Source organism: Chiloscyllium plagiosum, unplaced genomic scaffold (assembly GCF_037043375.1).
Source record: "Chiloscyllium plagiosum isolate Xiang-an unplaced genomic scaffold, Cpla_swu_hap1 HiC_scaffold_15, whole genome shotgun sequence".
Classification (NCBI taxonomy): domain Eukaryota; kingdom Metazoa; phylum Chordata; class Chondrichthyes; order Orectolobiformes; family Hemiscylliidae; genus Chiloscyllium; species Chiloscyllium plagiosum.
Window position 1 is genome coordinate 4,099,718 of NW_028270153.1, and position 27,185 is coordinate 4,126,902.

Genomic DNA, 27,185 nt, shown 5'->3' on the forward strand with positions numbered 1-27,185 from the left:
CAACCTTGCAAGTGTCACAACAGAGAACAAATCAGAAGATATCTGCACACCAAAACATAAATTAATCCACCAGTGGATTTATTCAACCACTTTGTTCCTTTCCAAACAGGCATCAACCTACCTTTTCCAAGTTGTTATCACGGCAGTGACTTTACAAGTTTGATCTCTGCACTTAATCATCAAATGGAGGCAGCAGAATCTGCAGATTGTAGCCAGGTAAAAATCAAAGATCTCAACCATGATGGCATCAACTATGTGTCATGTGATTGAAAAGGAGCATCATGCAGATACATCCACTCCTCAGCAGCTTTCTTCACACAAATATTTCAGTCTGTACATTAACTTGGTACATTTCTGCAGACACCTGACTTTCAATGAGTTACTGCTTGAGAATCAAAAATGTATTATTTTGCACCACCACTGAATAGAAGTATTTGCAAAGGTGGGTCACCAATCAAAAGCATAAGTCAATAATCAGATGGCCCAAAATGTAAGTGGCGAGTTTCCTCTGCCCAAATAAAGAAATGGCTTTGCAAGGTCACCCCTCTCAAATAATGTTCGCTAAAGCACCCAACTGTGATTTAAACCATTTGCGCAACACAACCAAAAATTCAAATACCATGAGCCTTTATTTCATGACATTCCAACTATGGACATTTGAGAATATTAAGAAAATCATTAGAGCCAATGCAAGATCATTTGGAAAATAACCAGTTTTACAAAATCATCCCAGTTTCTAAAACAGAGATGCCTTTCTGTGCCAAAGTTAACAGTTAAATTGAATGAACACAAGATGAAAAATACAGAAAAATGCAGTTGTATTCAAAATTGATGCCTGTTCTGCAGATTATCAACATCAGAACATTAGCTGCAAAGCACTACACTTACCACTATACAAGCAATGCATTTTTTTGAAGTTGTACCTACAATATGTTCCACAAATATAAATGCATAGCACCACCGACAAATGAATGTTAACAATGAAGCCAAACTGTACTTTGTGCACAGAAGGTCCACTGATTCTTTGGAAAAGACCGCATATTGCAAATTGTATATGCAATGTGATCAGCATAATGTTGAGCTTTAACACACCAGTGTCCTTAAAGCAATGTCAAAATGGCAATGAGTTAGCAAAGTAAATTAGACACCAAGCAATTTTGACAAGTCAGACAATGAGTTACACTTGCCATTTTATGTATGCGGTTTAAGGGTCGTGCAAGAGCAACAGAACAAAACACTCTAGTTCCAAGTATGCACAATTTTTCTGAAGATTGAAAATAAATTGAGTATATACCACAAAGACAAGCCAGACAAAAATCTCATTCTCTTGAGACAGGAAATAATTATTCTTAAAAAAAAAACTAATTGGAGGAAAAGTATCTAATAGTCTCCTGCAGTTAAAGTCAAATCTAACCCAACAATCATTAGAGTTTTTCTTTTGAATCACTACCTCTTTTTGCAGGAAGTGGGAAAAAGCAAAATGGGCTTTGTTCTGCTTTAGGAAGCAGCAAACATTATAAAGGTTCTTGTTTGGCAGGGGGTGGGGGAATGAGATGCTGCCAAAGGGACCTTGTAAAGAGGGAAATTTTATATTTAGAGAATTTCACTTTGATCCCCAACTGTGATGTGATTCTCAATTCCTTGAAGAACTAAAGTAGAAGGATTTTTAATATGGAATTTCACTGTTGCAGCTGCTCATTGAAAATACTGTTGCATATAAGTTTTCTTCTGAAATGAGGTAAATTTCAAATATAGATGATCAATGAGGAAAATCAGACAGGTAACTGTGGTCCTCTCATCCATTTAAGTCAGTATTGGACAACTTTGTTACCAACAAGCCATCAGATTCAGATATCAGATATACTAAAATGTTCTTTATGTTGCACAAACATTGGAAAAACAAAAGAAAGCCACCAAATTTGCCATTTGTCTGGCCATTTCTCTTTTAAAAGCAATACAAGGTTTTATATCTAAACCTACAAGAGCTGTTTCCTTTATTCATCACGGAATGCATTTTATTGACAAAAAACTGAAGATAACGGCGTATGTACAACGTGTTCTTTTACATCATGGTTCAGTTCAACATTTTTCCTACTGATCTCACCAAATAGATGTAAATGCAAAATTTATCAGTCTGCAAATTACAAAGGCGATCTTCAAATGCAACTGTACCAGTACAAAGATGCTTAATATGTTGCAACAGCAGAAATCCAGGTCACACAAAGAACAATGCAGTTCTTACAATGCTACTTACAAGTAGTTTATGGGGACTTCTCACATTAGCTCACTGAGCAGACTTCAATCTAGTTTTGAGTTGAATTTGGTTCATGGGTCAATCAGCAAGAATGGAGAGTCACATTGCCACTCAATATTACCGTCAATTTCATTACAATATTGGCTACTTTTGAAACCCATTTTGTGTGGGAGCTGAATCTGTGCTCTTGTGAATTAAGACCAATCTGTTCCAAATCCCGCCCTACTGCATCAAACATTAAATTCTACTGGTACAGTACATTGTGGGATTGAAAACCCAAAACTGAAAGTCAGAGATGGAATATCCCAAGATGCACTGGGAGCAGTTACAGATGCTCAGTGAACCAATAAAAGTCCTTTCTCACTATACAATGTAGTGTTGCATACGTTTCAGATCTCCTCAACATCATTGCAAAAACACATCAAAAATTCAAATAAGCAATACGCATTGTCTTTTTAGTTAAAAAAACAGCATCACACTTTTACTGATTCATTTTGTATCTTTTACAAAAAAACTTACGGATATGATACAGTAGGATTATTGAGGCTTGGGTCATTAACAAGGCTGTACAATATTTCCCAAAACAGGGCACTCTCTATCCAGCATACATTTGCTTACAAATACATTTCAAAATGCTAGTTACTCTAAATCTCGACTAGCACTGCATGCTGGCATGAATACAATGAGCATTTCCCAGTGCCAGAAAGGAATACAGTTGCAGCTTGCATTTAAAAAAAAAACACTGTTACAAGAATTCATTCGATCTTTGAATGGGTTTACAAGGATTTTTTGTACACCTTTACAAACCAGCAAATAACAAAATTTTAGAAAAGTATAATGCAGAAATTATACTAAGTGCATCAGCGTTAAAAGTCTTGCATTAGCCAAATTCTACAGCAAGAAACTGGCAGCCTGTAGTGGTTAAAAAAAAGAAAAGAGTTCCTCCGAACTGATTTCACCACCCTTGCAGCATTAATGTGAACAGTGTGGGTACTAGCAGAACAAATAGATAACTAGCACACAAATGAGCTCCATAAACAGTATGATATCAAGCCTTGGGTCACACAATAGCACAAGTTCAAATTGAACACGGAAGTGAAACAACTTAACCTGCAATATGCTGTGTTATATACAGAGATTGGAGAGAATGGCTACTCTCAAACTCAAAAGTTTTGAAAAGAAAATACCATGCCCAGAACAAAGGGTCAACATGCACATTAAGAACTGAGTTTTCAACTTACTTGTACCCTAGTTCCTACTATTTTCACTGTGTCTAATGGCAGCTGACAATGAAACCCAAGTGCACAAAATACTATAATTTACATCAATGTCCAACCTAGGTTTAGCTCTCAGTTTTAACTTGCAAGGTTAATTATCTGCCAAAGTTGCCAAGGACAGAGCTTCTATCCACTTAACATTCAGGGTGCCAAAACTTAAAATGATTGCATTGAACAAAGAATCATGGCTACATTAGCATCTAATATGCATCTGTGCATAGTCTGGTTGCCTAAGTATGAGGAAGCTAACAGTTTCATGGATCTACACAAAACATCCATTTCTGCTAGGTCTACACTATCAGTGGCGCATTTACAATTTCCACTGGACATCTAAATATTTTCATCAGATTCCAAATAATGGGGGTCAAAGAGTCAGTTGCAAACACTTGCAAGTTTCAGGCCAGAAGTTCAGATAACCTCCATATTAAATAACTAAGCTTATGGGAAGCCTACACAAAGCTACAACCTTGATTTAGAATTTGGAGTTATCCCAAGACAAGTTTCACTTTCCTGGATCCCATTGGTCTATCACTCAGGTCAACGACAGCTGACATTGCTTCATTGCAGGATTCAAAAGCAACCATTGCTTCACCTGTAGGCATGCCTTGCTCGTTGAATTGCAAGCACACAGAGTCGGGAATCACACGATAGCCATAAAAGAAATCCAAAATTTCATCCACAGATACTTTGAAGGGCAAATTTTGCACTTTAACCACTGTTGGGCTTTTGGTAGTTAAAGGACCACTTGCAACCCTTGGCTCAACACCTGCTCCTGGAAAACTAGTGACACTGCTGCTTCCAAATACAGGCCCTCCTGTTGGGCCATCACCGATACTAACACTGACCCCTGATCCAGGACTCGGCCCTGGTCCAAACATGTTAGTCGATCCACTAAAGCTACTAACAGGGTTGAATGGTGGTACAGGGCCATTAAGATTGCTTGAACTGACACTTGGTGAGAAAATGCTGTCACCTCCAACACAGGGGAGGAAAGGAGGATCAAGGCTCCCTTGGTTTGGATTCTTCTGGCTCTTGGTTTGAAATGGTGGATTTGTTTCCATTTCTTGCTTTTGTTCAAGAGTAATCAGTTGAAGAAATGCATTACGTCCATTTAGCTTCTTGCGATGCAGTCGCTCAGCCTTCTGTGCCTCCTCTTCATTTAGAAACTGTACAAGGGCCTGCCCAAGCCCTTGGCCATTAGAGTCAACAAGAATCTGGACACCATTTTCTGCTAGTCCAATACCTTCCAAAAACTGGAACACATCGCTTTTGGTTACATTATAAGGGATATTCCATATATGACCACATATTTTTGGTGAACTAGACACTTCCTCAGTTTTCACTGTTACTTCTCTCTTCTGCTCATTTTGCACAAAGTTGTGTGCTCGCTTCTGAATATTTTCTAGCTTCTCCAACATCGCTTTTTTAGTAATTGGATGAACCTGGATGAAGCGACTGCCCATGTACTGTTTGTGGCGACATAAAGCTGCCTGGTAATCAGTGTGAGTTTTAAATTCTACAAAGCCTTCACCTGTTGCTCTTCCACTTGGTCCATATACTATGTAGATGCTATCCTCTATGAGTTCCAGTTTATTGAAGAATTCCATGATGTGCTTATTTTCAGCCTCATATGGCAAGCCTTTCAAATAAACGCAGAACTCCTTATCATGAGGGGAGCGCGATCGTGATCGTTCACGTTTGCTTGGAGATTCAGACCGAGATGTATGAAATGGAGGTAGGCTCTGTCCATAATGCCCAATGGAAGGTGGGGGGCCCATGCTTTTGGGTGTACTAAAGCCAACAGTAGTACTGAGCCACTGCCTCTCTGTTGCAGGGAATACATTAGCAAATCTCTGGCCCATCATCATTTTTCCATGTCGCTTCAGAGCCTCAAATGTATCCGAGGAACTATAAAACTTCACCATTGCATCTCTGCTATTGCGACCTGGATGATCTTTCATCATGTGCACTGCTTCAATTCGGAGTCCATGAAAAAATTCCCTTACATCTGATTCCATCGCAGTATATGGCATCCCATAGATATGGGCATACACATCATCAGACTTAATTGGTGGTGGCCCTTTGTTAATTGAACTATGGGAATTCATGGGGTGCAGTGGATTTAATGAACCTAGAGGACCCATGTACATGGAACTTACACTATTACTGATGCCTAATGTAGACCCAGAACCATTCATTCCACTGGGCCCAGAGCTTCCTAGAGGAAGAGTACTACCTGCATTGATGGGCATGGGTGGTAAGCTTGGTATTGGAGGTATAGGTGGCATGGGAGGAATTGGAGCGAGAGGTGCTATAGGAGGAAGGGGAGGCACTGGTGGCAGGATACCAATTGGAGGAATTGAAGGCATAGGTGGCAGTGATGGCATTGTAGGTAAAGGAGGAAGTGGTGGTAAAGGTGGTACGGAGTTTATTGTATTCAGTGGTGGCATAGTGCTGGCTATAGTTGAACCCATGGTAAACCCAGGGCTGCTAAAAGTGGGATTGAGGCTCGAGGGTGTACTTCCCATGCTGGCAGCAGAAAAGGTGGGCACATTTTTATTCCCTACGCTCTCATGTAACGAGGAGGTTGTAGTGACCATAGTGGGAGTGTTTAAGTTAGGCATAGTTGTAGGTAAATTACCCCTTGCAGTAATACTAGTATTACTAGTTGGACCTGGTCTACTTGAGCCGACTGGTGGCATATCCACATTACCAGTTTCAAAACGCCTACGACTCAGCTCAATCATATTTTGCATTTCAGTTTTACTACTGAGTAGGAGTGATACTTTGGATCCTTTAATTGTACCCCCACCACGCATCATACCAAGCCGTGCATCTTCATCTGTGGAGAAAACGATGAAAGCCTCACCAAGTTCACCACCTACAATATGCACACCACCATCAGGAATGGTTAATCCAGAGAAGAAGTGGCGGATATCCATGGTCCCCGCCACAATGGGGAGACCCTGCAAGCGGATGACCACGGCCATGCTGAGCACAATCAATAACAACCACCTGCAGACGAGAAAGGCACGAACTACGTCAGACTTGTTAGAACAAAACCAGCCTAACCAGAAATGTAAAAATGTACTTAGCATACAATATAAGCCATCACAGGAAAACCAACTTCTTGCAGATATTGTACCAGTTTTAAGACAGGATTTTAAATCAACATTGCATGAATAAGTCCAACTTGCATAATACTAATTGCTCAGCAATTAAGAAACCACAACAGTAAGATACTTCCTTTTACCACTACAAATTGCATTTATTACAAAATAATAACAGACCAATACGAGCTTTACCAAAGAAAATACATCACTAAGCCACATAAGGAGACATTAGGACAGATAACCAAAAGCTTGGTTGGTCAATTACTAGATTTTAAAGAGTGAGAAATGAAAGAGGCTTTGCTCAGGAAGGAACATGCAGACTACAGAATCTAGAAGCTGAACAGTCAGCTACCAAAGATGGGACAGTAAGAAACCTGAATTAGAGGGGTCAGTGAGTGATGGATTAATTACATGTAGGAGGTGGTGGTATCAAAGCAATTTGACATGGTGAAGAATTTTTAAAATTGAGTTATTGCCAGACCCAGATTCAACATAAGTCAGCAAGCACAGGGGTCATGATTTACAGTTGGGGAGCAACAGTCATGTCTAGAGGTAACAAAGGCACAAATGGAGTTTCCAGCTGATATCTGATGCAGGTTGTGGAAGCAGGCAGGCAGGCAGTCAGATGGGGAGAGGAATGGTCTAGTTCAGTCTTAGACAGCTGCATGGGAAGGGTTTTGTAGTGCTGTTCAAAGACAAGTGTTCAGAAAATCAGTACTATTAAGTGGAGTGAAGCTATGCTTGTCCAATACTGATTGTTCAACAAGCAGAAGGACAAGTCAGAGTGGAAAGATGATGCGGTCTAGCCAGTGTTTTTAGCATGCAAATCAAATCTGACATTTCTGGCATATGTTTCTTTGAATGTCAAACCTTCTTACAGATACATTGCAATTTACAATATTGAATGTGAATGCAAAAACAAGTAAACTACAATTCAGATTTCAAATCTATCTCAGCTTGTAAAGCATACCAGAATTTGCAACAGTCAGACTACTACAGTAAGCAAACTCAAGTTTAGTTGATACACAACTCTTCTGGGTTTGTTTCTGTGCTCATTCCATGCTAATAGCCAATTCTGCAAATTTTGAACATAGGACACATGGCTTTGCAAACTTAACACTTCTGAATAACAATGTTGCAGATCAAACATTAAAATTCAATGCCAATAAAGAGCACTGCAGACAGAATTTACAGCTGAAAACAGAGTCATGTGTCTGAATTTTTAAAAAATCTTCAAACAAAATAGCCAATAAACTGGAGTCTGACATATTTAAATCATGTTAATCTACCAAACCTCAAGGTAAATGCCCTTTTACTAAATACCAATTAAAATTGTAAATCTCAATGTTTCAGCTCAAAATTTTAATGCAACTAAGTTGGAGCCTGCATCAATTTTAAAATTCTATATCTAAAACAACCTGTACAGAAGAGAATCTTACCTGTAACCAAAACAGTGGCGTTTCCCTTAAGCAGCTGAGGACACCAGCCAATCCTGTTGTCAACCAATTTAAACCAACTTTACAGACTGCAGAAAGAATAAACGGGATGACAAATCAATGTCTGCAATACGCAAAGTAATCAGCCTGTTGGCGTGTACATGAATGTCACCACGTAAGACCACATCTTGTGGAATCAGTTCAAGCTGAACATTTCAGAATTCCTCAACTTTCCATGTTATGCAACATTAACCATCAAATCTCCCCTAGCGAAATATAAAGGGAGACTATGAATTCAAGGCAATAATCAAGTCTCTATAGCCAACTGAGGGGGGGAAGCAACACAGGAAATAGGAGGCTACTCAGCAAAAGAGAATTCCCTGGATTCTTTTCATGGAAACTTGTGAAAAGATTTTTCCGAAGTTCAATCTTCAATGCAGTACAACTCCATGGATGCCTGGGACCTTCCTTTTTCTTACTCAAGTAGCCATACTAGCATAATTCTAGACCAGAGAGGTCAGAAAAGTTAGCAAACCTTGCTGACACAGCCAAACACAAACCCACTATGGCCTAATGCACACAACCTCCAGAGATTAATGGACAACAGCCAAGTTCTTGCTATTACAAGAACTGCTGCTTACTATCCCAAGAGTAGCACCCTTCTATTGCACTCATTAAGATAAGCTCTGAAGAATAGGGATTAATTCTGGGACTTCACTGGTCTGTATGGTTCAGCTATTTCACACTGAGCTACAACAATTTGGAACAATACACACTTCCTAATTTGAAGCAATGAGGTTTGGCATTTGAATTTGGTAGATGACAGATAACTTTGGATTTAATAACTGTTGTATAACTATATTATGTTCATGAAGATTTTAAATTAGAAGACTTGTGACATTGTCCACAGCAACGAGGTGAGGGACGATGTATTCTACCAAAGAAAAGTTCAGGCTTTCTACAATGTATGACCATTACCTATTTAGAAACATCATTGACCAGTATCTAATACAAGCAATCTATTTGCAATTTGTTACCATACCAAGAGAAACTTCCACAAATACTCCACAGTTTAACAAGCTAAGAGATTTTTAAACTACAAATCTTCACCTGTATAAATTTACCTTAAAAACAAAAAAAAAATGCTTGCAATCTGACTCCAAAATTTCTGAAATTCACTGGCCAGGGTTGGGAGAAATTGTATGCTATTAACAATCATTTGATTTACAATGTAAATGTTCAGGTATATCATTAGGTTTGTCAATTTTTAGAGTAACATGGTTCATGAAAAATATTGTGGTAAAAGGCAATTTAGCTTCATGATGTAAATAGTTTAGAAGTCATGCATTAAAATTGACTTGAGAATTCCTGTATTATGCTGAATTATTCCACAAGAAGCTAATTGCTCAAAAGCATTTACCCAATGTGTAAAAATTGCCCCGAATATAAAAGACCATAATAGGGAATGAACAGTTAACTGGGGTGACTTTGATAAGGATTAGGTTTAGGACTGATAATATAAGACAACAATCTCATTAAAGCAATAGCTGTAGTTATGAAACTTGAATTACAGTCATCATCTGAACCCAGAGTTTAGACTCACCATAGTACTTTGAAAAAAAATGTCTGTTACAAAGCTCTTGGCTGACTGGTAATATTATTACCAATAGCTAGTGTTGCTTCAGGTTGAGAATGTGTTTAGGGATTTGCCGTGAGGAATAGAAATTGTGAAAAACTGTGTGTGTTTCAGTGAGAATCCATATCATCAGAAGTAACAATTAGAAATTTAAACTTTTGCTAAATATAATGTGATTATGTGGGTAGATGCAATATGTTCTTTGCAGAGCACCTTTTGGACTACCCTTTTGTTTAACCAGTAAATATAAAGAAACAAAATGGACAATCGCTATTTGAAATAGGATTGAGATAGACAAAACAATCATGAAGTTGATGGCAAGTCATTTAACGTGTGACTCAGTTAAGAGAACAAGAATCAGACAAAAGACCTTAGATTCCATCTTACCTTTGCCCCTACACTCATATCCTGACTAATGTTAACTAAAATTTGTACAAGATACAGTGACATGCTCTTAAAGATCATTCTAGAGGTGCACACAAGGCTTTCTGTCAGTGGCAGCATGTGGTAGAGTTAACAAGCCCGAGCAAGAGATTCAAAAATTTCATTGGTCCAGGCTCCTACACATCCTCAATGGCTGTGGAAAAACATTCAATGCAACCTAGGAAGTGAAATTTTACTTCACAGTAGTGAGGGAAACCAAGTTAACACTGAGTCCAGTATGATTTGTTCATAATGAATTTGAAACATGAATTCAACTTGTCTCTCCACAGATGCTGCCAGACCTGCTGTGTTTTTCCAGCACTTTGTTTCAGATTTGGAGTACCAGTAGTACTTGGCTTCTATATGCCTAGAACTTCAATGTACAGTACAAAACTACAGTACGATGTATGAAGATTTTTAACTACCTCCCCTATTTTAATGATACAAAACTATTTTCCTAACATTACCAAATCCCGTCTAGTTTGTTCTACTGTCATAATTCCATACATTAAACAAATAAGCCTAAAATAGAGAACATTGGTCTTAAAAAAATGATGCTTAGATAAATGCTTTTCATGCTCAATGTTGTTAGAACACGAATGCATTATTAAAGTGAGTTTGAAGCTAAGTCAGTAATAGTTGTTGTGTGTGCTTTCAAGAGTGTGTGGGAACTGTATTGGAAATAGTCCCAAAGTGCAGCAGAAACTGAAATGATAAACTGACTGGCTTCTTTCCATGTATGCCCTTCAGTGATTAAAACAGGGATCACTGAAGTTTCTTTTAAAAGGAATTCCGATCAGATGTGACACTGCCAAACCCTGAATAAAGTTTCTATCCTGTACACAAAGTAACTTCCATTTAACCAAGAACACGGGCATGGCAATTCCACTTCCTTCATCAGTCATCCTGGAGGCAGAAGGGAACCTGCCAATTTAGCATCAATTCTGCCACCTTGAAAAGATAACTTTAATTAAATTTTTTACAAAGCAGTGGAATCTGAGAAAATTAAAAGTCTGAATTTTAACCTGTATACCCAATTTGATTTTTATCACCCAAGTTCTAGAAATGAAAAAAGTTATAAGAACAGGAACAGTGCGAACACCTCAAAAGACCAACCTATGTTGGTAAAAGAAAATGATAACATTTTCTTCAGTAATTAACAATTATTTATATGTGAAGAAATAATATCTTGTTGATTCCATAGTGTTAAGTACTGGATGTTCTAAAGGGGAAGCACCATAACCCCATAAATTAATGATTTTATGCCATTCTTTTGTCACTTATTAAACACGGAATACCAATTTTTGTGGTTAAAGACGTTTTTCAAAAAACTGCTAGATTAAGTAGTTAATAACTGTATAAGGACTAAGTTAACTTTGCTCCAGCATACTACACAAAATTGTAAACTCTTGCCAATTTTTTTTTATTGTAATAGTATACTAAGTGCAGCCAGGTTTCCTTAGGTTACTACAACTATACCAAGAATTTCAGCAATGTAAAAAAAAAATGAAAAAAATCATCCATGCACCATCAATTGTGTGAAGCACCTACAGATTCTACTACAGATTTGACTTTCCAAACATGGCTGTATCCAGAAAACAGGTACAAGGTGCAAAACCTTGGAGGACATATACACATTACAAGGACAAATCAAGGCAACTGCTTATTAAAGTCAGTCACATCAATGCAATTTACCCTGTAGGGCTCTACCATCATTGCACTAACCAGAATGACAATACATTTCCTTGTGAACCAAATCCAACTACACAAAATACTCCTCCTTATGCAAACATCCACTGCATCAGTCAGCACAGCCAGACTGGCCAATCCATTAGTAGGCCTGTCATAGAGCACATGCATTTACTCCAAATTTGTAGCTGTTGCACTTTAATGTGGTTATTTACATTCAATGTACAATGAAACAAAATTACTGCTTCTTGCTCAAGTGCAGATCTGGCCATTTAACCAGCTTAAGATTTCCACCCCATTAAAAACAAGTGTAATAAAGGCGATACTAGACCTGCTGAACATCTCCAGCATTTATATTTTGTCTCTGATTTTTTTTCTTTCAGTTCTCATTTCAATGCATTATTCCAGATTATCTCTGGATTTAGCAAAACTGAGCCAACAGGCATACCAAATATTGCTTCATGTGAAGGCTGTGGAAAACCAAAATGCAATTATAGTGAACATCCCAGTGTGCATTAGAGCGGATTACAAAAATTAAAAGCATAATCAATTACTAGTGTAAATGCAGGAAACAGAACAGCCAACTCACACAACAAGATCTCACAAACAGCAATTACTAATCTTGACTCAGACAAAAGTGGTACCCATCATGTCATGGCTGACACCAGTACTTCAATCCTGGCAGAGGGTGGCTAATAAACATCAACAAGAATGTAACTCCACCTCACACAGGGAAGATTTACACCAACTGTTTACAGAAACATTTGAGAGAGACTGACTCTCCCATCAAGTTGAGCACAGCAAGGCCACAAGGAAGTAAGGTGAAAATTAAAATGTGTCACTCAACAAATGCCAATACACATACATAGCAATCAGCAAAATCAATGTGGTCCATCAAGTCTCCTTTGTTCAGGACAGGCAACAGAATCATTGCCTAAGAAACAGGAAAAGCAAGTGATGTAGCCCAGCTAAATGTCAAACAGACCATTATGGTAACAAAACACAAATTAATCTGAACACCAGTTCACTGGTATTTACCATCTCTCTGCCACAAACAAAACCAGAAGCATGCAAGGCGAGGAATCATCCATAGCCTTTACTCAGCTGAATTGCAGTGCCAGTTATGAAAGCAGTGAACAAAGATAATGGCAATTAGCTCAATTCACAACAAAGTGCACAATTATACTTAGAGGAAGGATTAAGAAACATTTGCATATTTAAACTCTGTAAATCACCATTCTGTTCCAAAATACCTTGCTATACAACACAAATTCAACACAAACAAAATGAGAAAACAGAATAGGAACTTTTCCCAGAATGACGAGACAAAATAACCACCTTTGAAAAGTTCTAAACCACAATCAAATTCTAACAGCATCATCATTTATTGTGAAGCAAGATTTTCCAACCAGAAGAAACTGATTAAAAATTCTGAATACAACATGCACCAGCAACAAATTGTAGAGACAAACTAAATCTTCACGTAAGCAACTCGAAAAGAGCATTTTTAACTGCAGACTTAAAATAAGCTTTACACAATTTTAAATTGGATTCAGTTAAAGACACCTTCTTCAATGAATACACATTCAAAAATCTTTACAAAAGCCCTTGTTAAAAATTCAATACCTTGAACAATTAAGCATACCTTTGCAGAATTACCACAAAATTAACATATTTATAATCCAGGAGATCTGCCGTACTAAATAGTTTGAGTTCTCAAATACACTTATCTGAAATGATAAGAATACCACCACAACTTATTCATTTTCTCAAAACTGCAGAGACTGCACCACCACTGTTCAAAGAAAGCAGGATCTTGCAATTTTACCACCAGCATTTTAAGTAGAATTAAACTCCATAAATGCCACAAAACTTTAGTTCATTAAATCAGCTTGTATTGTTTGATACATCATTCCAAAACAAAACCAAAGTGATCAAAGTTTATAAATTCCAAGCTCAAATAAAATTCTGCTGCAAATACTACTTGACCTAAAAAAATAAAACGGACCTGCCAAATCATTAGCTTCAATCAAAAGGTTGACTCATTTTAGATCAATTCCATTATTCAAGACAACTGATGCATTATTTGTTCCACAACAAAGCAATATAAACAATTGCTAGCACCCATTTGCTGCAAATTTCCACTCCACCTTTATCAATTCCTTATAAAATATAATAAACATAAATATGCATTTCATTCCAAAACGGACAGACACCACCACTTTCAATCATTTAGAGATTTATTTAACACTGTGCTCGAGACCACCAGAAGCCTCAAATTACTTCACAGGCAATAAATTGTAGCAGTCACTATTGTAATATGGTACATACAGAAAGCCAAATCCTTTGAAAGCCACAATTAACAAACCAAATTCACACACAAACAATCCAGAAGCTTCACAATTTGAAAAATAAATCTACAGATTTAAAACTCAAGTCTCATACAGATTCTGAATGTTTCTCAGTACAAGCTACTGAACAGAATACTGTAAAAATCAACCTATTGCTTAGGAATGCCACAATGACCTTGAAAACATTAAGTATGTACATCCCACCAGAAAACAGATGATCTGTCCTTTTCAGATCTGAAACAGATATGAAGACCATTCCAATATCAACAAAGCAAACAACACTACCTAACAAAAAGGAAACAATCAGAATCAGTCCTGAAAACAAACATCAACTTGAAATGTAACAGTTCAAATTTAGTTCACATTTTCATATCCTTTGTGTAGGAGGAAAAATTGATTTTCTTTGCTGTATATTCAAAATCATCCTCATGATGGAAGATTTCAATGCCATCATTAAAACAGTCCAAGATCACCTTTAAAGCTACTTATATCTCAAAAAGAAAATGCACTGCACTTGAAAAGTGAGCTTTAATCAGTTAGAGACATGGAATCAGACAGCATAGAAATAGACGCTTAAGTCTTGAGTCGTCCATATTGACCAAGTTTTCCAAACTAAACTAGAACCATTTATTTGCATTTGGCCCACATCCCTAGGTGAGAAGGCAGGTAGTGAGGATGACAAAGTTAAATCATTTTGGTCAAATGAAATAAAAAACAGGGCTCTTCAGATACAGAAGCCTAATAGTCTCAAACTTAATCCAAAGTCTGTGCTGACTTCAATTAAAAAAGGCTGAAGGATTCCAAAAGTAACCAGAAGAATTGGAGGATTGGAGGGAATGGAAAGACACCAAAGACAGCTGGGCGAGGGAACAAAAAGCTGCATCAATTGATATCCAATGGACCTTTTAAGGGGTAAAGTTGCCACAGCAGTGACGTGACCTACACTGACCAGCAACTGAGATTAGTTTTGATCACAGGATGCGGTTCTTTTGGGCGAAGCATGTATGGGCAATAATTGCATGCAAAGGTGGTGATACAAAGGAATGAGTTACCGTGCAATTTCAAAAATCAGTTAGAGTCAACTACATTTGTTTGGGATTGAAATTCTATATCATAAGAACAGAAGGACACCCCTTGATCCTGCCCAGCCACTGAATAGGATCATGGTGATCCGACATTCCCCACATGCACTTTCGTGTTCTTTCCCCATAACCTTGGATTCCTGACTGTTCAAGAATCTCTTTCAGCCTTAACTTAATGCAAGGACTATACTGGGAAGCACAGTGGCATAGTAGTTAGCACCAAGGAACAAGGTTTGATTCCAGCCTGGGTGACTGTATGGAGTTTGCATGGTTTCTGCCAGGTACTCTACTTTCCTTCCAAAAGACAAAGATGCGCTAATTTGGTGGATTGGCCATGCTAAACTGTTGAATAGTGTCCAGGGAAATGCAGGCTAGGGGAGTTAGCCATGTAAATTCAGGATTATTGGGATAGGGCAGTGGGCTAAGTCTGGGAGAGATACTCTTCAGAGGGTTAGTGTAGACTCAATAGGACAAATGGCTTCTAACCGCACTGTAGGGATTCTCTGCTCCAAGGCAAGGAGTCCAAAGACTCTAAAAAACCTTTCAAGAGAAGAAATTCCTCCTCATCTCAGTCTTAAATTGGCACCCTTAACACTTAGACTATGCCCTCTGGTTGTAGATCCATGAAGGGAAACATTCTATCAGTATTTAGCCTTCCAGAAACCAATATGTTTTAGTGAGACCACCTTTTATCCTTCTAAACTCCATTGAATACTTTGTACGCAAGACAATTTTTCCATCATCCTACAGAACCTTCCAATGAAATGACATCTCTTCTAAAAAAAGGGGACCAAAACTGCCCCCATAATAACAGAATGGCTACAGCACAGTGGTCATTTAATATCAGTTTGGCCTGCTTTATTCTCTTAGGTAGTAGATAGTCTGAATCACTGTCTGCATTAAAAAAAGTCGTCACCTTTGACTCACTGATATTTATAGCAGAGTAGGACACCATTCAGCCCACCACATCCATTCTCAAAGATCTGACAATATTAATCCCTTTTTCCAGTTCTTGCCCTGTAGTCCCAGAGGCTACGGCAATGGCAATAAATTTCTAAATATGTTTACATGTTAAAAGAGTTTGTCTCAACTACTCCTTCAGGCAGAGTTCCAGACTCTAACACCTTCAGGGTAAAAAAAGTCTCAACTCTCCCTTAGCTCTTACTCCTCATCTGAAATCTATGCTCCCTGGTTACTGACCCCTCTACTAAAAGTGTCTTCTTATTCCACCTATGCTCCACTATCAGATCCCCTTTGAATCTTCACCATTCCAAATAAAAGAACCCCAGCCTGCCAATATTTCCTCAACATAGGCTGTCGAGCTGAAGCAGCATTCTGGTAAATCTCCTCTGTCACTGTCTAGGGCAAACTTATTTCTTGCTATAACGTGGTGACTAGAATTGCATGCAGGATTTGAGTTGAGGCCTATTTAACATTTTACACAGAAATAAAACAAAGCACTGGACCTTAGTTCCAAAGAAGTCATAGGGCACAAAACTATAACTCCTTCTCTGCCAGACCTGCTCAGTTTTCTCCAGCATTTTCTGTTTTTATTTTAGATCTCCAGCATCCACAATATTTTGCTTTTATTTCAGTGTTTTATACACCCAGCACAACCTTCCTAATTTTGATTATTTTTCATTATTTTAGTTCTATTCCACTGTCTAGATCCCCTCATGATTTTGAACACTTCTTTCAAACGTTCTCAAAGAACAACCCCAGATTCTCCAATCTATATGCTCCTTTCACATTGCCAGCTAGGCTATTTTAGCAAGCATCCTACTATGGGCTCCAGTTCTCCCCCTGCCGTGTATTTTCAGTGTCCCTACTTTTCGGTTATCTCCTTGAGGTTTTTTTTTTAGGGTAAATAATTTTGTAAGGACCAAACTAGAGAAAAACTGCTTCCATCAGTAGAAAAGTCACTGATCTTGGGCTAAGTTTTAGGAATTCTTAGCAGCAGGAAGGGGAATGGAGAAATACCCTCATGCAGAGGGTGGTAGGATCTGGAATTCTGCTCAAAAATATGATAGATGCAGACATCCTTATCATACATAAACTCTTGGTGTCAGAACTTATAGGGCTGTGAAGCAAAAGCTAGAAGGTAAGGTTAGGATGTTGCATGGTCTGGAGGGAAGGTCTTATGAGGAAAGGCTGAGAGACTTGATCTGTTCTCATTGGAAAGAATGCGGCTAAGAGGAGATTTAATAGAGACATACAAGATGATCAGAGGATTAGATAGGGTAGACAGTGAAAGTCTTTTGCCTAGGGTGGTGACGTCAGTTTGTATGACAGCTACAAATTGAGGGCTGATAGATTTAAGACAGATGTCAGAGGCAGGTTCTTTACTCAGAGTGTGGTCAGGGCATGGGATGCCCTGCCTGCCAATGTAGTTAGCTCAGCCATATTAGGGACACAAACAATCCTTGGATAAGCACATAGATGATGGTGGAATAGTGTAGGGGGATGGACTCAGATTAGTTCACAGGCCAGTGGAACATCAGGGGCCAAAAGGCTGTTCTGTACTGTTTTGTTCTATGTTAAACTGACTAGCATTTGTAACCAACACAGAGACAATGGTCCAACTGGCTACCTCCTGTGTCATAATCTTTGTTTTCTTTCTACACAAAGAAAATCTCTAATCCCTGGAAGCATTATCAGAAACTTTTTGAGCATTGCTGCATCCCTGCTAAAGCTTATTCAAGTAAACCAAATATAATGTGGTGCATTGACTAAATTAGGTTGATGCACTTCAGGTTTATGTTGGCATCAGATCAGATTTCACCCATGGGGAAAATAATTTCTTTCAAGGAGTGATAACAGAGGAAAAAAATTAATTTTTAAGCAAATTGCAAAGCAATAACTCTTTTTAGGAGATTATATAACATACACTTTAAATATTAAAAGCCAAAACTTTGCATCAAAAACAAATAAAGCACACAGTATCCCTTACCAGTCAGAACTTAAAAACTAGTAGGACTTTCAGTCCAAATCGTACTGCACATACCTCATCTATCTTTTAGAGCCACTTGCCAGCAAGTTAGAAAGCAGAATTGGGACCAAAATAATTCATGCGATCAGGATTAAATGCCTAAAAAAAAGGCTGAACAGGCAAAGTTTAACAATACGGTTGACATCAGAATTCTAATCAAATCTCAAATCATTCTATTCAATTCATCATTTAGAACATTAACAAAGTTTAAAATTTAAATGTGTGCTACTGATATTTCTCCTGGTGTAAAACTAGAAAACTTATCAAGTAAAAGCAACTCATCACTTATTTTACTCCTAAACAGAACTACATGCATCTGCTTTTAATAAGAACCTTGTTGTATGGTTCAGCAAACCAGAAATTATAGTTTGGTGGGTGGAGGCTTAGAAAATTGCAACATAACTTTTAGCGAACAGATTCATCACAGTCAGATTTCACAATATATTCACCTGCATGCAACATCATGCAACTGCCCCTGAAATAACATTATTAATACAGAAATGCAGATCCCACAACTGACCAGCCTACTGACACTGACATGGAGAGTGGCCATTGAGGCATCTAGATTAGATTAGATTACATTACATTACAGTATGGAAACAGGCCCTTCGGCCCAACAAGTCCACACTGACTCTCCGAAGCGCAACCCACCCATACCCCTACATTTACCCCTATACCTAACACTACGGGCAATTTAGGATGGCCAATTCACCTGACCTGCACATCTTTGGACTGTGGGAGGAAACCGGAGCACCCGGAGGAAACCCACGCAGACACGGGGAGAATGTGCAAACTCCACACAGTCAATCGCCTGAGGTGGGAATTGAACCCGGGTCTCTGGCGCTGCGAGGCAGCAGTGCTAGCCACTGTGCCACCGTGCCGCCCACTATAAAAACCATGGAGATGCATTTCAACCAGGTGTATTCAAGAAGCAAGGAGAAAACAAAACTGAAAAGGGATCACTTGCAAGCAGACTCCCTCCACACTGCTGCAGTCATGTGGAGGTGCCGGTGTTGGAATGGGGTGGACAAGGTCAGAAGTCACCACACCAGGTTACAGTCAACATGTTTATTTGAAATCACAAGTGTTTGGAGTACTGCCCCATTGTCAGGTGAAGTGAAGAGAAGCAGATAGGTACAGAATGTATTAGCAGAAAGATCAAAAGATCGTACAAATTGTATGATGGAATGGTGCAAACAACAGGTCTCAAGACTATGGACATTCCTCCTGATAACTATATTTACTTTCAAACCACAGGGAGGCCAAAACTTTACTTTAATATTAAATCACACCATTGCCTGAACATTCATTTTAAGAAAAGAACTGTGGATGCTGGAGATATGAATCAAACTCAGAAATGAGGAACCTATTATCCGAAGGACACTGGCAGGGAGTACTTCGTTCAGTTAACCAAATTCTGGATAATTGAATGTCGGATTAAAGTTTAGCCAAGCATTGGGATCTTGCAATCTTGCCAAACAATCCAATATTCGGACAATCACTGTTCCTATGTAATTGTTTTGATTCAGCTTATTTTAATGTCCTATTTAAAATTTATCCATAGACACAAAAGGTGTTTGTCAAAACAAATTCCTTAGTAACCACAATGCCACCAATGGAATAGGTGGTCCATGATAACCCATTAAAACAGTTCTTAAAGTTGTAAAATAAACAAAAGGATTGTACCAATAGCATTTCTTTTGGAGACAAATGTGTTTAGGTCTTCTATTATGTCGCTCATCCTCACCGTACCTAACTTGTTTGCCCTGCAAATTAATACTTAGTTCTAAAGCACAATATTTTGGTTGACTTTGCTAAATTTTGAAACTGACACTGGAATCCAGAAGACCAGTATTTAACGTAAAATGCAGAAATATTCAACAAATTTCATGTTAGACGCCCCACCCATTTTCAAATTTCAGTGAATTCAATTTAAGAGTTAATTCTGGATTCATAACCACCAAAAATTTGATTGAGATTGGTCTACTCAGCATGTTGAACATTAGTGAAAAGATGATAATTCTATTGATATGCTTAAGACAAAACTGTGCTTTAGATAAAAAGATTGTGCTTTAGGCTGTTTTACCACGTTTAAAATTTATAATTTAAAATAGCTTCTAAAGCTGCAAAAGGAAAATATAACACAGCCTGACTCCATACCATACTTCATTAAGGCCCTCAGAGATCAACACACAATGCAAGACTAAAGTCTCCAAACTCCTGGTGCTTATCAGCATAGGAATTTCAGCACAAGGCATCATTCAGCCCAGCATACCTGCGCCAGTTCCACTTTGGAACTAACACCTCTAAACAATGGCTTTGCTCTCTGTACCTTTTGCTCAGATGTTTATCTAATACTATTTTCAGAGACTGATCAACTGTATTTCAGCAGATCTCCACTAGTATGAAAACTTTCCAAATTCACTTAACTGTGTGCATGAGACACAGATGGGGAGAACGAGAAAGGAATGAAGGAGGGAATAAAGTTACACAAGATTTGAACACTTCCTTTTAAATTGAAACTTCTAAAAATCTGAAGATTCTCAGGATAGTCAAGATAAGAAAAAAAACAAGATCAAGCTGTCATGAGGTTTTAAACTGATAGTACATTTCAACCACGTAGGTCAGCAAGTGGCAAAATCTTAGTGGGCAGTTGGGACAGTGGTTGTTGAATACACAGTCTCAGAAAGGAGTCAGTCAAATTGCCCTGCCAATCTTGACATCAGACTTGTTGAATCGATGGTCATCCAATCGAAGCAAGAGAAGTCAATTCGTGCCTTGAAACTTTAACCAAAAGGGCTAAGAAAGAGGAACAGCAAATTGTTTGGTCCTTCAAGCCTTCTCCACCATTCAGTAGCATCATGGCTGAGTTAGTAAGTAGACACAAGAAAATTGGTAGAGTAAATAAAGTGATACATTAGGATCTCTAAAAAGAGCTTTTGCAACAGTGTAAAATTAATCTTTTCTACAATTACGATCAGGGAATTTTAATATTTTCAGTTTAAAATATTTCTAAAACTCTTGATCGCTGAAATTTACTTTACTTTTCAGTAGTGGCATCTCAATTTTTTTCCCCCCCACAAAATGTTTAAAAGTCCTCATTACTCCAATTTGAAATTTCAGCCAATATACAGTTTAGGATTTTAGATAGTTAACTTAGTGACAAAAGTAAGCTTATTAAAAGTATCCAATCATGTTGGTATGCACCAACCAGAATTTACCAGATGCTAATCGATTGTTATTTAAAAGCATTGGAGGTTATGCATATTTATGTTGGGAGACAGAACATTAAGTGTTCAGAATTAAAAGGAAGATACTGTACTTGGCCACGCCAATTAAAAAACAACACCAAATGAAAAATGGCAAAGTTGATTCAAAATTAACTAACATCCCAAATGAACACTCAAGTACCATGGCTACAAAATAAAGCTAAATTATTAGAGGCTCATCCTCTAGTTGCAGTCTCTAGGCTGGGATATACCTGTTTGGTGAACATCACAAACAATTGTGCCAGCAACAACGGATGATCTTCACAAAATATTTCCACATCATACACCCAAGTTCAAAATAAACAAAGTCTGTAGTAGTGCAAATGCTGTCAGCTCTGTTCTAATTTTCAGGAGTGTTGTACTTGAACGGGTTTCAGATGATGTTTACAAAAAGAGTCACTACCGTACTTCAGCATTTATAGTATGATGCATTAGATTCATATCACTAACTAAAAGCCAAACCATCACAGCTTTTATGCATTAACATTTAGTTAACAAAAGCACCAAGCACATGTTAGAAAACCTGGCAAGTACCAAAACCTAATGCCTCAATCTAATGCCTCAATTATTAGATTGAATGTGCACAAGAACAGGGTTACAAATGTGTTCATAAATAAATTTAATTTGTGCTTAACATAATATGCAACTGAGTAACACTATCAGAATAGACACTAGACACAACTAAATAGCACTTGGTCAAAACTGCTTCAGGGACAAGAGATGTGACAAATTACACAATCTAACAAGGTTTTACAACAAGCAACACAAACAAACCAGATCTGGCTGACATCCATTTTACAGCAAGGCCCTAAATAAAGAAAATAAAATGTTAAAAATGCAAATAGTATACAAATCAATACTAAAAAAATCAAAAGATCACAGGTCCAACCAGCCTGACATGAACAAGGTTAATGCGCATAAACACCCTACCGTTTCAAGAATATTTTCCTTCTGCTCAAACTTCATTCTTTTTACTTTATGATTCTAAAAAAAACAATCCAATTTGTTCCACACAGACCCATTTAGCAAAAAGAAATTCTGATCAGCAAGCCATGGACCAACACATGCAGATCATCAGACGGGATTCATTACATGAGATTGCACTTTGAGAGTAAGTATCCTTTACAACTTTTAAAAACGTGCAGTATCCACAAAATGAAACCAGTAAATACCTGCAGAATATTTGAGACAAAATCTGGATCTTGAACAGTTTAGAAAAAACAAGGCCAATGTTTTAATTTGCCTTCAGGATTAAACAGTATGTGGTTGGTTCTGAAATCCTCCTTTCGATTTTAGACAGAAATACCACTTGCTTTTAAATATTACAATTGAGCCCAAGAGGTATGTACTGAGTGATTTGAGCTGTGTGCCCGAGCTCTAGGAAGAACCCTCCCCACAACTACCCCCTTGCCCCCACTTCGACCCTGGGTGTGGAAGGTAGAGACCCACATCTCTCCCCCGGTCCGGGCTCTGGGAGGACTCGTCGCCCACTCCCCAACTCCGCATTCCTTCGACGGTCCCTCTTGCTGCGCATGCACACTCTTTGTCCCGCTCCCGCCCCCCGCACACGCACAAAGCGCTGCATCGCCCTCACACAAGCCACCGAAGATTCAGACTCAATTCAACTAAAACCCATTCACTGTAATAATCCAACCAGCAGTGAGCAGAGGGAGACCGAAGGGAGGTGGCGGGGGGGGGCTGGCGGAGAGGCCTACCCGGGCGCACTCCCGCGGGAGGCCTAGTTGCTCGGTCCGCCGAAAGGCCCGAGCTCGGAGTTACAGAGAGAGGGAGAGAAACAGCGGCATTTACTGACAGACAACACAACTCATTCCCGGCCCCGCACGGCCGCAGGAAGCCGAGTCAGCGATGCCCTTACCGGTGACACGGGATCTAAAGGATTAACTAGGGGTGGGCCTGAGGGTTTAAGCGAGCGGACGCCCTGCTGCTCTCCCGCTCCCGCTCGTTTCCTCACTCAGCCTCAACAACATGGCGGCGAGGAGGCAACCCCTCCCCCATCGTTTGCGTGTGACGTCGACCGTCTCCGCCCCCAAGCCGACTGTAAACAACGTCATCGAGGTAGACCCTGCCCCTTAGGATGTGGGTCTGACGTTAACGCCAACCGTTCCCGCCCAATTTCCGACGTCACCGGACCGTATCCGCCCCTTAGTGTCTGCGTCTGACGTCGCCACCAACTGGTCCGCCCTTTACCTGACGTCTCGCGGATAGGCCCCGCCCATCTAGTGGTTGCGTTTTTCTTTCACCGGTAACTGGCCCCGCCCCACAGGAGCCTGACCCCGCCCACTACCGACAGCATGGCGTCACTCCAGGGAGATGATTTGGGTCAAGGGTTCGAGTCCCGTCACGTTTGGTGCAGACTTCTAATTTCTATAAATTTCTGGAATTAAAAACTGGACTGAATGGTGACCATGAAAAACCATTGTCATTTTTTGCCAATCTGGTTCGCTAATGTCCTTTTATGTGAAGGTCATAGAGATGTACAGCACAGAAACAGACCCTTCAGTCCAACTCATCCGTGCTGACCATCCTACCCTAATCTAGTCCCACCTGCCAGCACCTGGCCCATACCCCTCCAAACCCTTCCTGTTCATATACCCATCCAGATGCCTTTTAAATGTTGCAATTGAACCAGCCTCCACCACTTCCTCTGGCAGCTCATTCCTTACACGAACCACCCTCTGCGTGAAAAGGTTGCCCAATTTGGTCCCTTTTGTATCTTTCCCCTCTCATCGTGAACCTATGCCCTCTAGTTCTGGACTCCCCCGACCCCAGGGAAAAGACCTTGTCTATTTATCCTATCCATGCCACTCATGATTTTATAAAACTCTATAAGGTCACCCCTCAGCCTTCGATGCTCCAGGGAAAACAGCCCCAGCCTGTTCAGCTTCTCCCTATAGCTCAAATCCTCCAACCCTGGCAACATCCTTGTAAATCTTTTCTGAACCCTTTCAAGTTTCACAACATCCGTTGTGAAGTTCACCGTGGTTGGCACGGTGGCACAGTGGTTAGCACTGCTGCCTCACAGTGCCAGAGACCCGGGTTCAATTCCCGACTCAGGCGACTGACTGTGTGGAGTTTGCACTAACTCCCCGTTTCTGCGTGGGTTTCCTCCGTGTGCTCCGGTTTCCTCCCACAGTCACAAAGATGTGTGGGTTAGGTGAATTGGCCATGCTAAATTGCCCGTAGTGTTAGGTTAAAAGGGGTAAATGTAGGGGTATGGGTGGGTTGCGCTTCGGCGGGTCGGTGTGGACTTGTTGGGCCGAAGGGCCTGTTTCCACACTGTAAGTAATCTAATCAAAGTAATCCTTACGATAGGAGGGAGACCAGAATTGCATGCAATATGCCAGCTAGTATAAGACTGGCATGGACAAAGTTAAAAACCACATAACCTTCTAGCCCAACAGGTTTGTTTGGAAGCACTAGCTTTCAGAATGCTGCTCTTTCATCAGGTAGCTAGTTATAAACCTGTTGGACTATGACCTGGTGTTGTATGATTTTTAATAGTGTCCTTTAGTGAGGGAAATCTGGCATCCTTCTGGCATGGATTTCACCAGTTTCCTCATTTCCCCTCCCCCCACCTTACCCCAGTTCCAGCCTGCTAGCTCAGCACCATCCTCATAACCTGTCCTACCTGTCAATCTTCCTTCCCATTTATCCGCTCCATCCTCCTCTCCAACCTTTACCCTCACCTCCACCCACCTATTGCTCTCTTAGCTACCTTCTCCCCAGCTCCACCACCCCCTTCCATTTATCTCTCCACTCCGGAGGGTCCCAGCCTCATTCCTGATGAAGGGCTCCTGCCCGAAACGTCAATTTTCCTGCTCCTCAGATGCTGCCTGACCTGCTGTGCTTTTCCAGCACCACTCTAATTTTGAATCTGATCTCCAGCATCTGCAGTCCTCACTTTTGCCTATCGTTCTGACATGGTTTAGCCTAAATGTAACTCCAGACCGACAGCAATGTGGTTCATATGTACAGCTGTACTGCAGACCCTTTTGACCAACTCATCCATGCCAACCAGATATCCTAAAATGATTCAGTCCCATATCCCTCTAACCCTTCTTATTCATGTAACCATCTAGATGCCTTTTAAATGTTGCAATTGTACCTGCCTTCCACCACCACTTCTTCTGACAGCTTCTTCTTTACATGCACCACCCTCTGTGAAGAAAAAGTTGCCCCTCAGGTACTTTTTAAATCTTTTCCCTTTCAAGCTATGCCCTCTAGCTTTTGACTCCCTTACCCTGGGAAAAAGACCTTCTATTTATCCTCTCCATACCCGTCATGATTTTATAAACTTCAGGAAATTGCTCCAGTGAAAATAGGCCCAGCCCATTCAGCCTCTCCCCATAGCTCAAACTCTCCAATCCCAGCAACATTCTTGTAAATCTTTTCTGAGCCCTTTGAAGTTTCACAACATCCTTCCTATAGCAGAAGTGACCGTGCTTAACTATGATCAATAAATGTTGTTAGTGAGTGAATCTCATTGAGTCTACACCCCATGAATGATTTTACAAAAATCAGGAAATGATGTTGAAACCCATAAGGAATACTTTCCACCCTGGAATATCCTGTCCAATTTTGGACACCACTTTTGGAAGCCAGGATGGAGGACTGAATGTGAGAGCCGGAGTAGCACAATGGGCTAAATGACCCCTCCTTGCTTGACATTTAGTTTCTATGGTTCCAATCACAATAATCTCCCATTCTTTCAGGTCTGAGATTTCTGACATGGAGAATGAGAATATATCCAGGCAGATTGACTCGCTGTCATGTACTGTGTCTTCACTCCATAAACGATGCGTCTGATGTCAGTTTGGGGAAAATATTGCACAGAAAACCCAATTATCCATATTTAAGATTGACAGTAACATGCATGATGAAGAACTTATGCTCAAACCATCGACTCTCCTGCTCCTCGGATGCTGCCTGACTGGCTGTGCTTTTCTAGTGCCACACTTTTTGACTCTGATCTCCAGCATCTCTAGTGCTCACTTTCTCCTATTTAGAGGCATGTATTTGTACATTAACTTTATAGAATTCCAATTTCAGTGTCTTCTGTGCAATTCTGGAATCTTCACTGAGGGAGGGATGTAACTGCACTGGAGACGATGCAGAGAAGATTTATCAAGGTGTTGCCTGGGCTGGAGAGTTACAGTAATAAAGAGAGATTGAACAGATTGGTGTTGTTTACCTTAGAGCAGAGGAGACTGAGATGGGATATGATTGAGATGTATCAAATGATGAGTGACATAGACAGAGCAGACACGAATAAACATGTCTCCATGGTGGAGGATCAATGAACTGGAGGCAAAATTTTAAGGCTAGGGGCAGGAAATTTAGAGGGGATGTGCAGAAAACGTTTTTCACCCAAAGAGTGGTGGGAATCTGGAACTCACTGCTACTAAGGGTGGCAAAGTCAGAAACCCTCATAACATTGAAGAAGTATTGAGATGTACATTTGCTATGCAACAGCAGACAAGTCTATGGACCAAGTGCTGGAAAATGAGATTGGTATCGTTAGGTAGTTGGTTTTGACCAGCACAAACTCAATGGGCTGAAGGACCTTTTTCATTGCTGTAGACCTCTATGATTCTATGACTTATCAATAATTTCTTTTACACCACCAAAGTATTTAAGTTGGTATA

At 39.7% G+C, this 27,185-nt stretch overlaps 2 protein-coding genes across 6 annotated transcripts in view; both read right to left on the reverse strand.

The window, feature by feature from the left end:
* Positions 1–23,526, reverse strand: part of LOC122560324 (copine-1-like) — a 95,790-nt gene extending 72,264 nt beyond the window's left edge. Inside the window, exons 1-2 of one of the 3 annotated variants that reach the window (XM_087994693.1) lie at positions 23,396–23,447; positions 8,084–8,169 (exon numbers count right to left, since the gene is read on the reverse strand). The gene's annotated coding sequence lies outside the window, so the exon portion shown is untranslated. Of the gene's footprint in view, positions 1–8,083; positions 8,170–22,691; positions 22,827–23,395 lie in introns of those variants that run through there. The other 2 variants (XM_043710934.2, XM_043710937.2) reach the window with 2 other exon arrangements.
* On the reverse strand, positions 611–23,491 carry rbm12 (RNA binding motif protein 12). Of its 3 annotated transcripts, none has more exons than XM_043710930.2 (3): positions 23,396–23,447; positions 8,084–8,169; positions 611–6,546 (listed from the first exon to the last, which is right to left on the reverse strand). In XM_043710930.2, exon 3 carries the CDS (start codon positions 6,519–6,521, stop codon positions 4,017–4,019), a length of 2,505 nt encoding a protein of 834 aa, XP_043566865.1. In that variant the 5' UTR covers positions 6,522–6,546; positions 8,084–8,169; positions 23,396–23,447; the 3' UTR covers positions 611–4,016. The 3 variants fall into 3 exon arrangements, with proteins under 3 accessions (XP_043566865.1, XP_043566866.1, XP_043566867.1); XM_043710931.2 differs by lacking the exon at positions 23,396–23,447 and adding an exon at positions 22,692–22,832; XM_043710932.2 differs by lacking the exon at positions 8,084–8,169 and having other exon boundaries at positions 23,396–23,491.
* Positions 23,527–27,185: the final 3,659 nt, after the last annotated feature.

What these genes read in the sequence shown, in the direction of transcription:
- rbm12 (XM_043710932.2), bottom strand. Translation starts at nt 6,521, where the DNA reads ATGGCCGTGGTCATCCGCTTGCAGGGTCTCCCCATTGTGGCGGGGACC.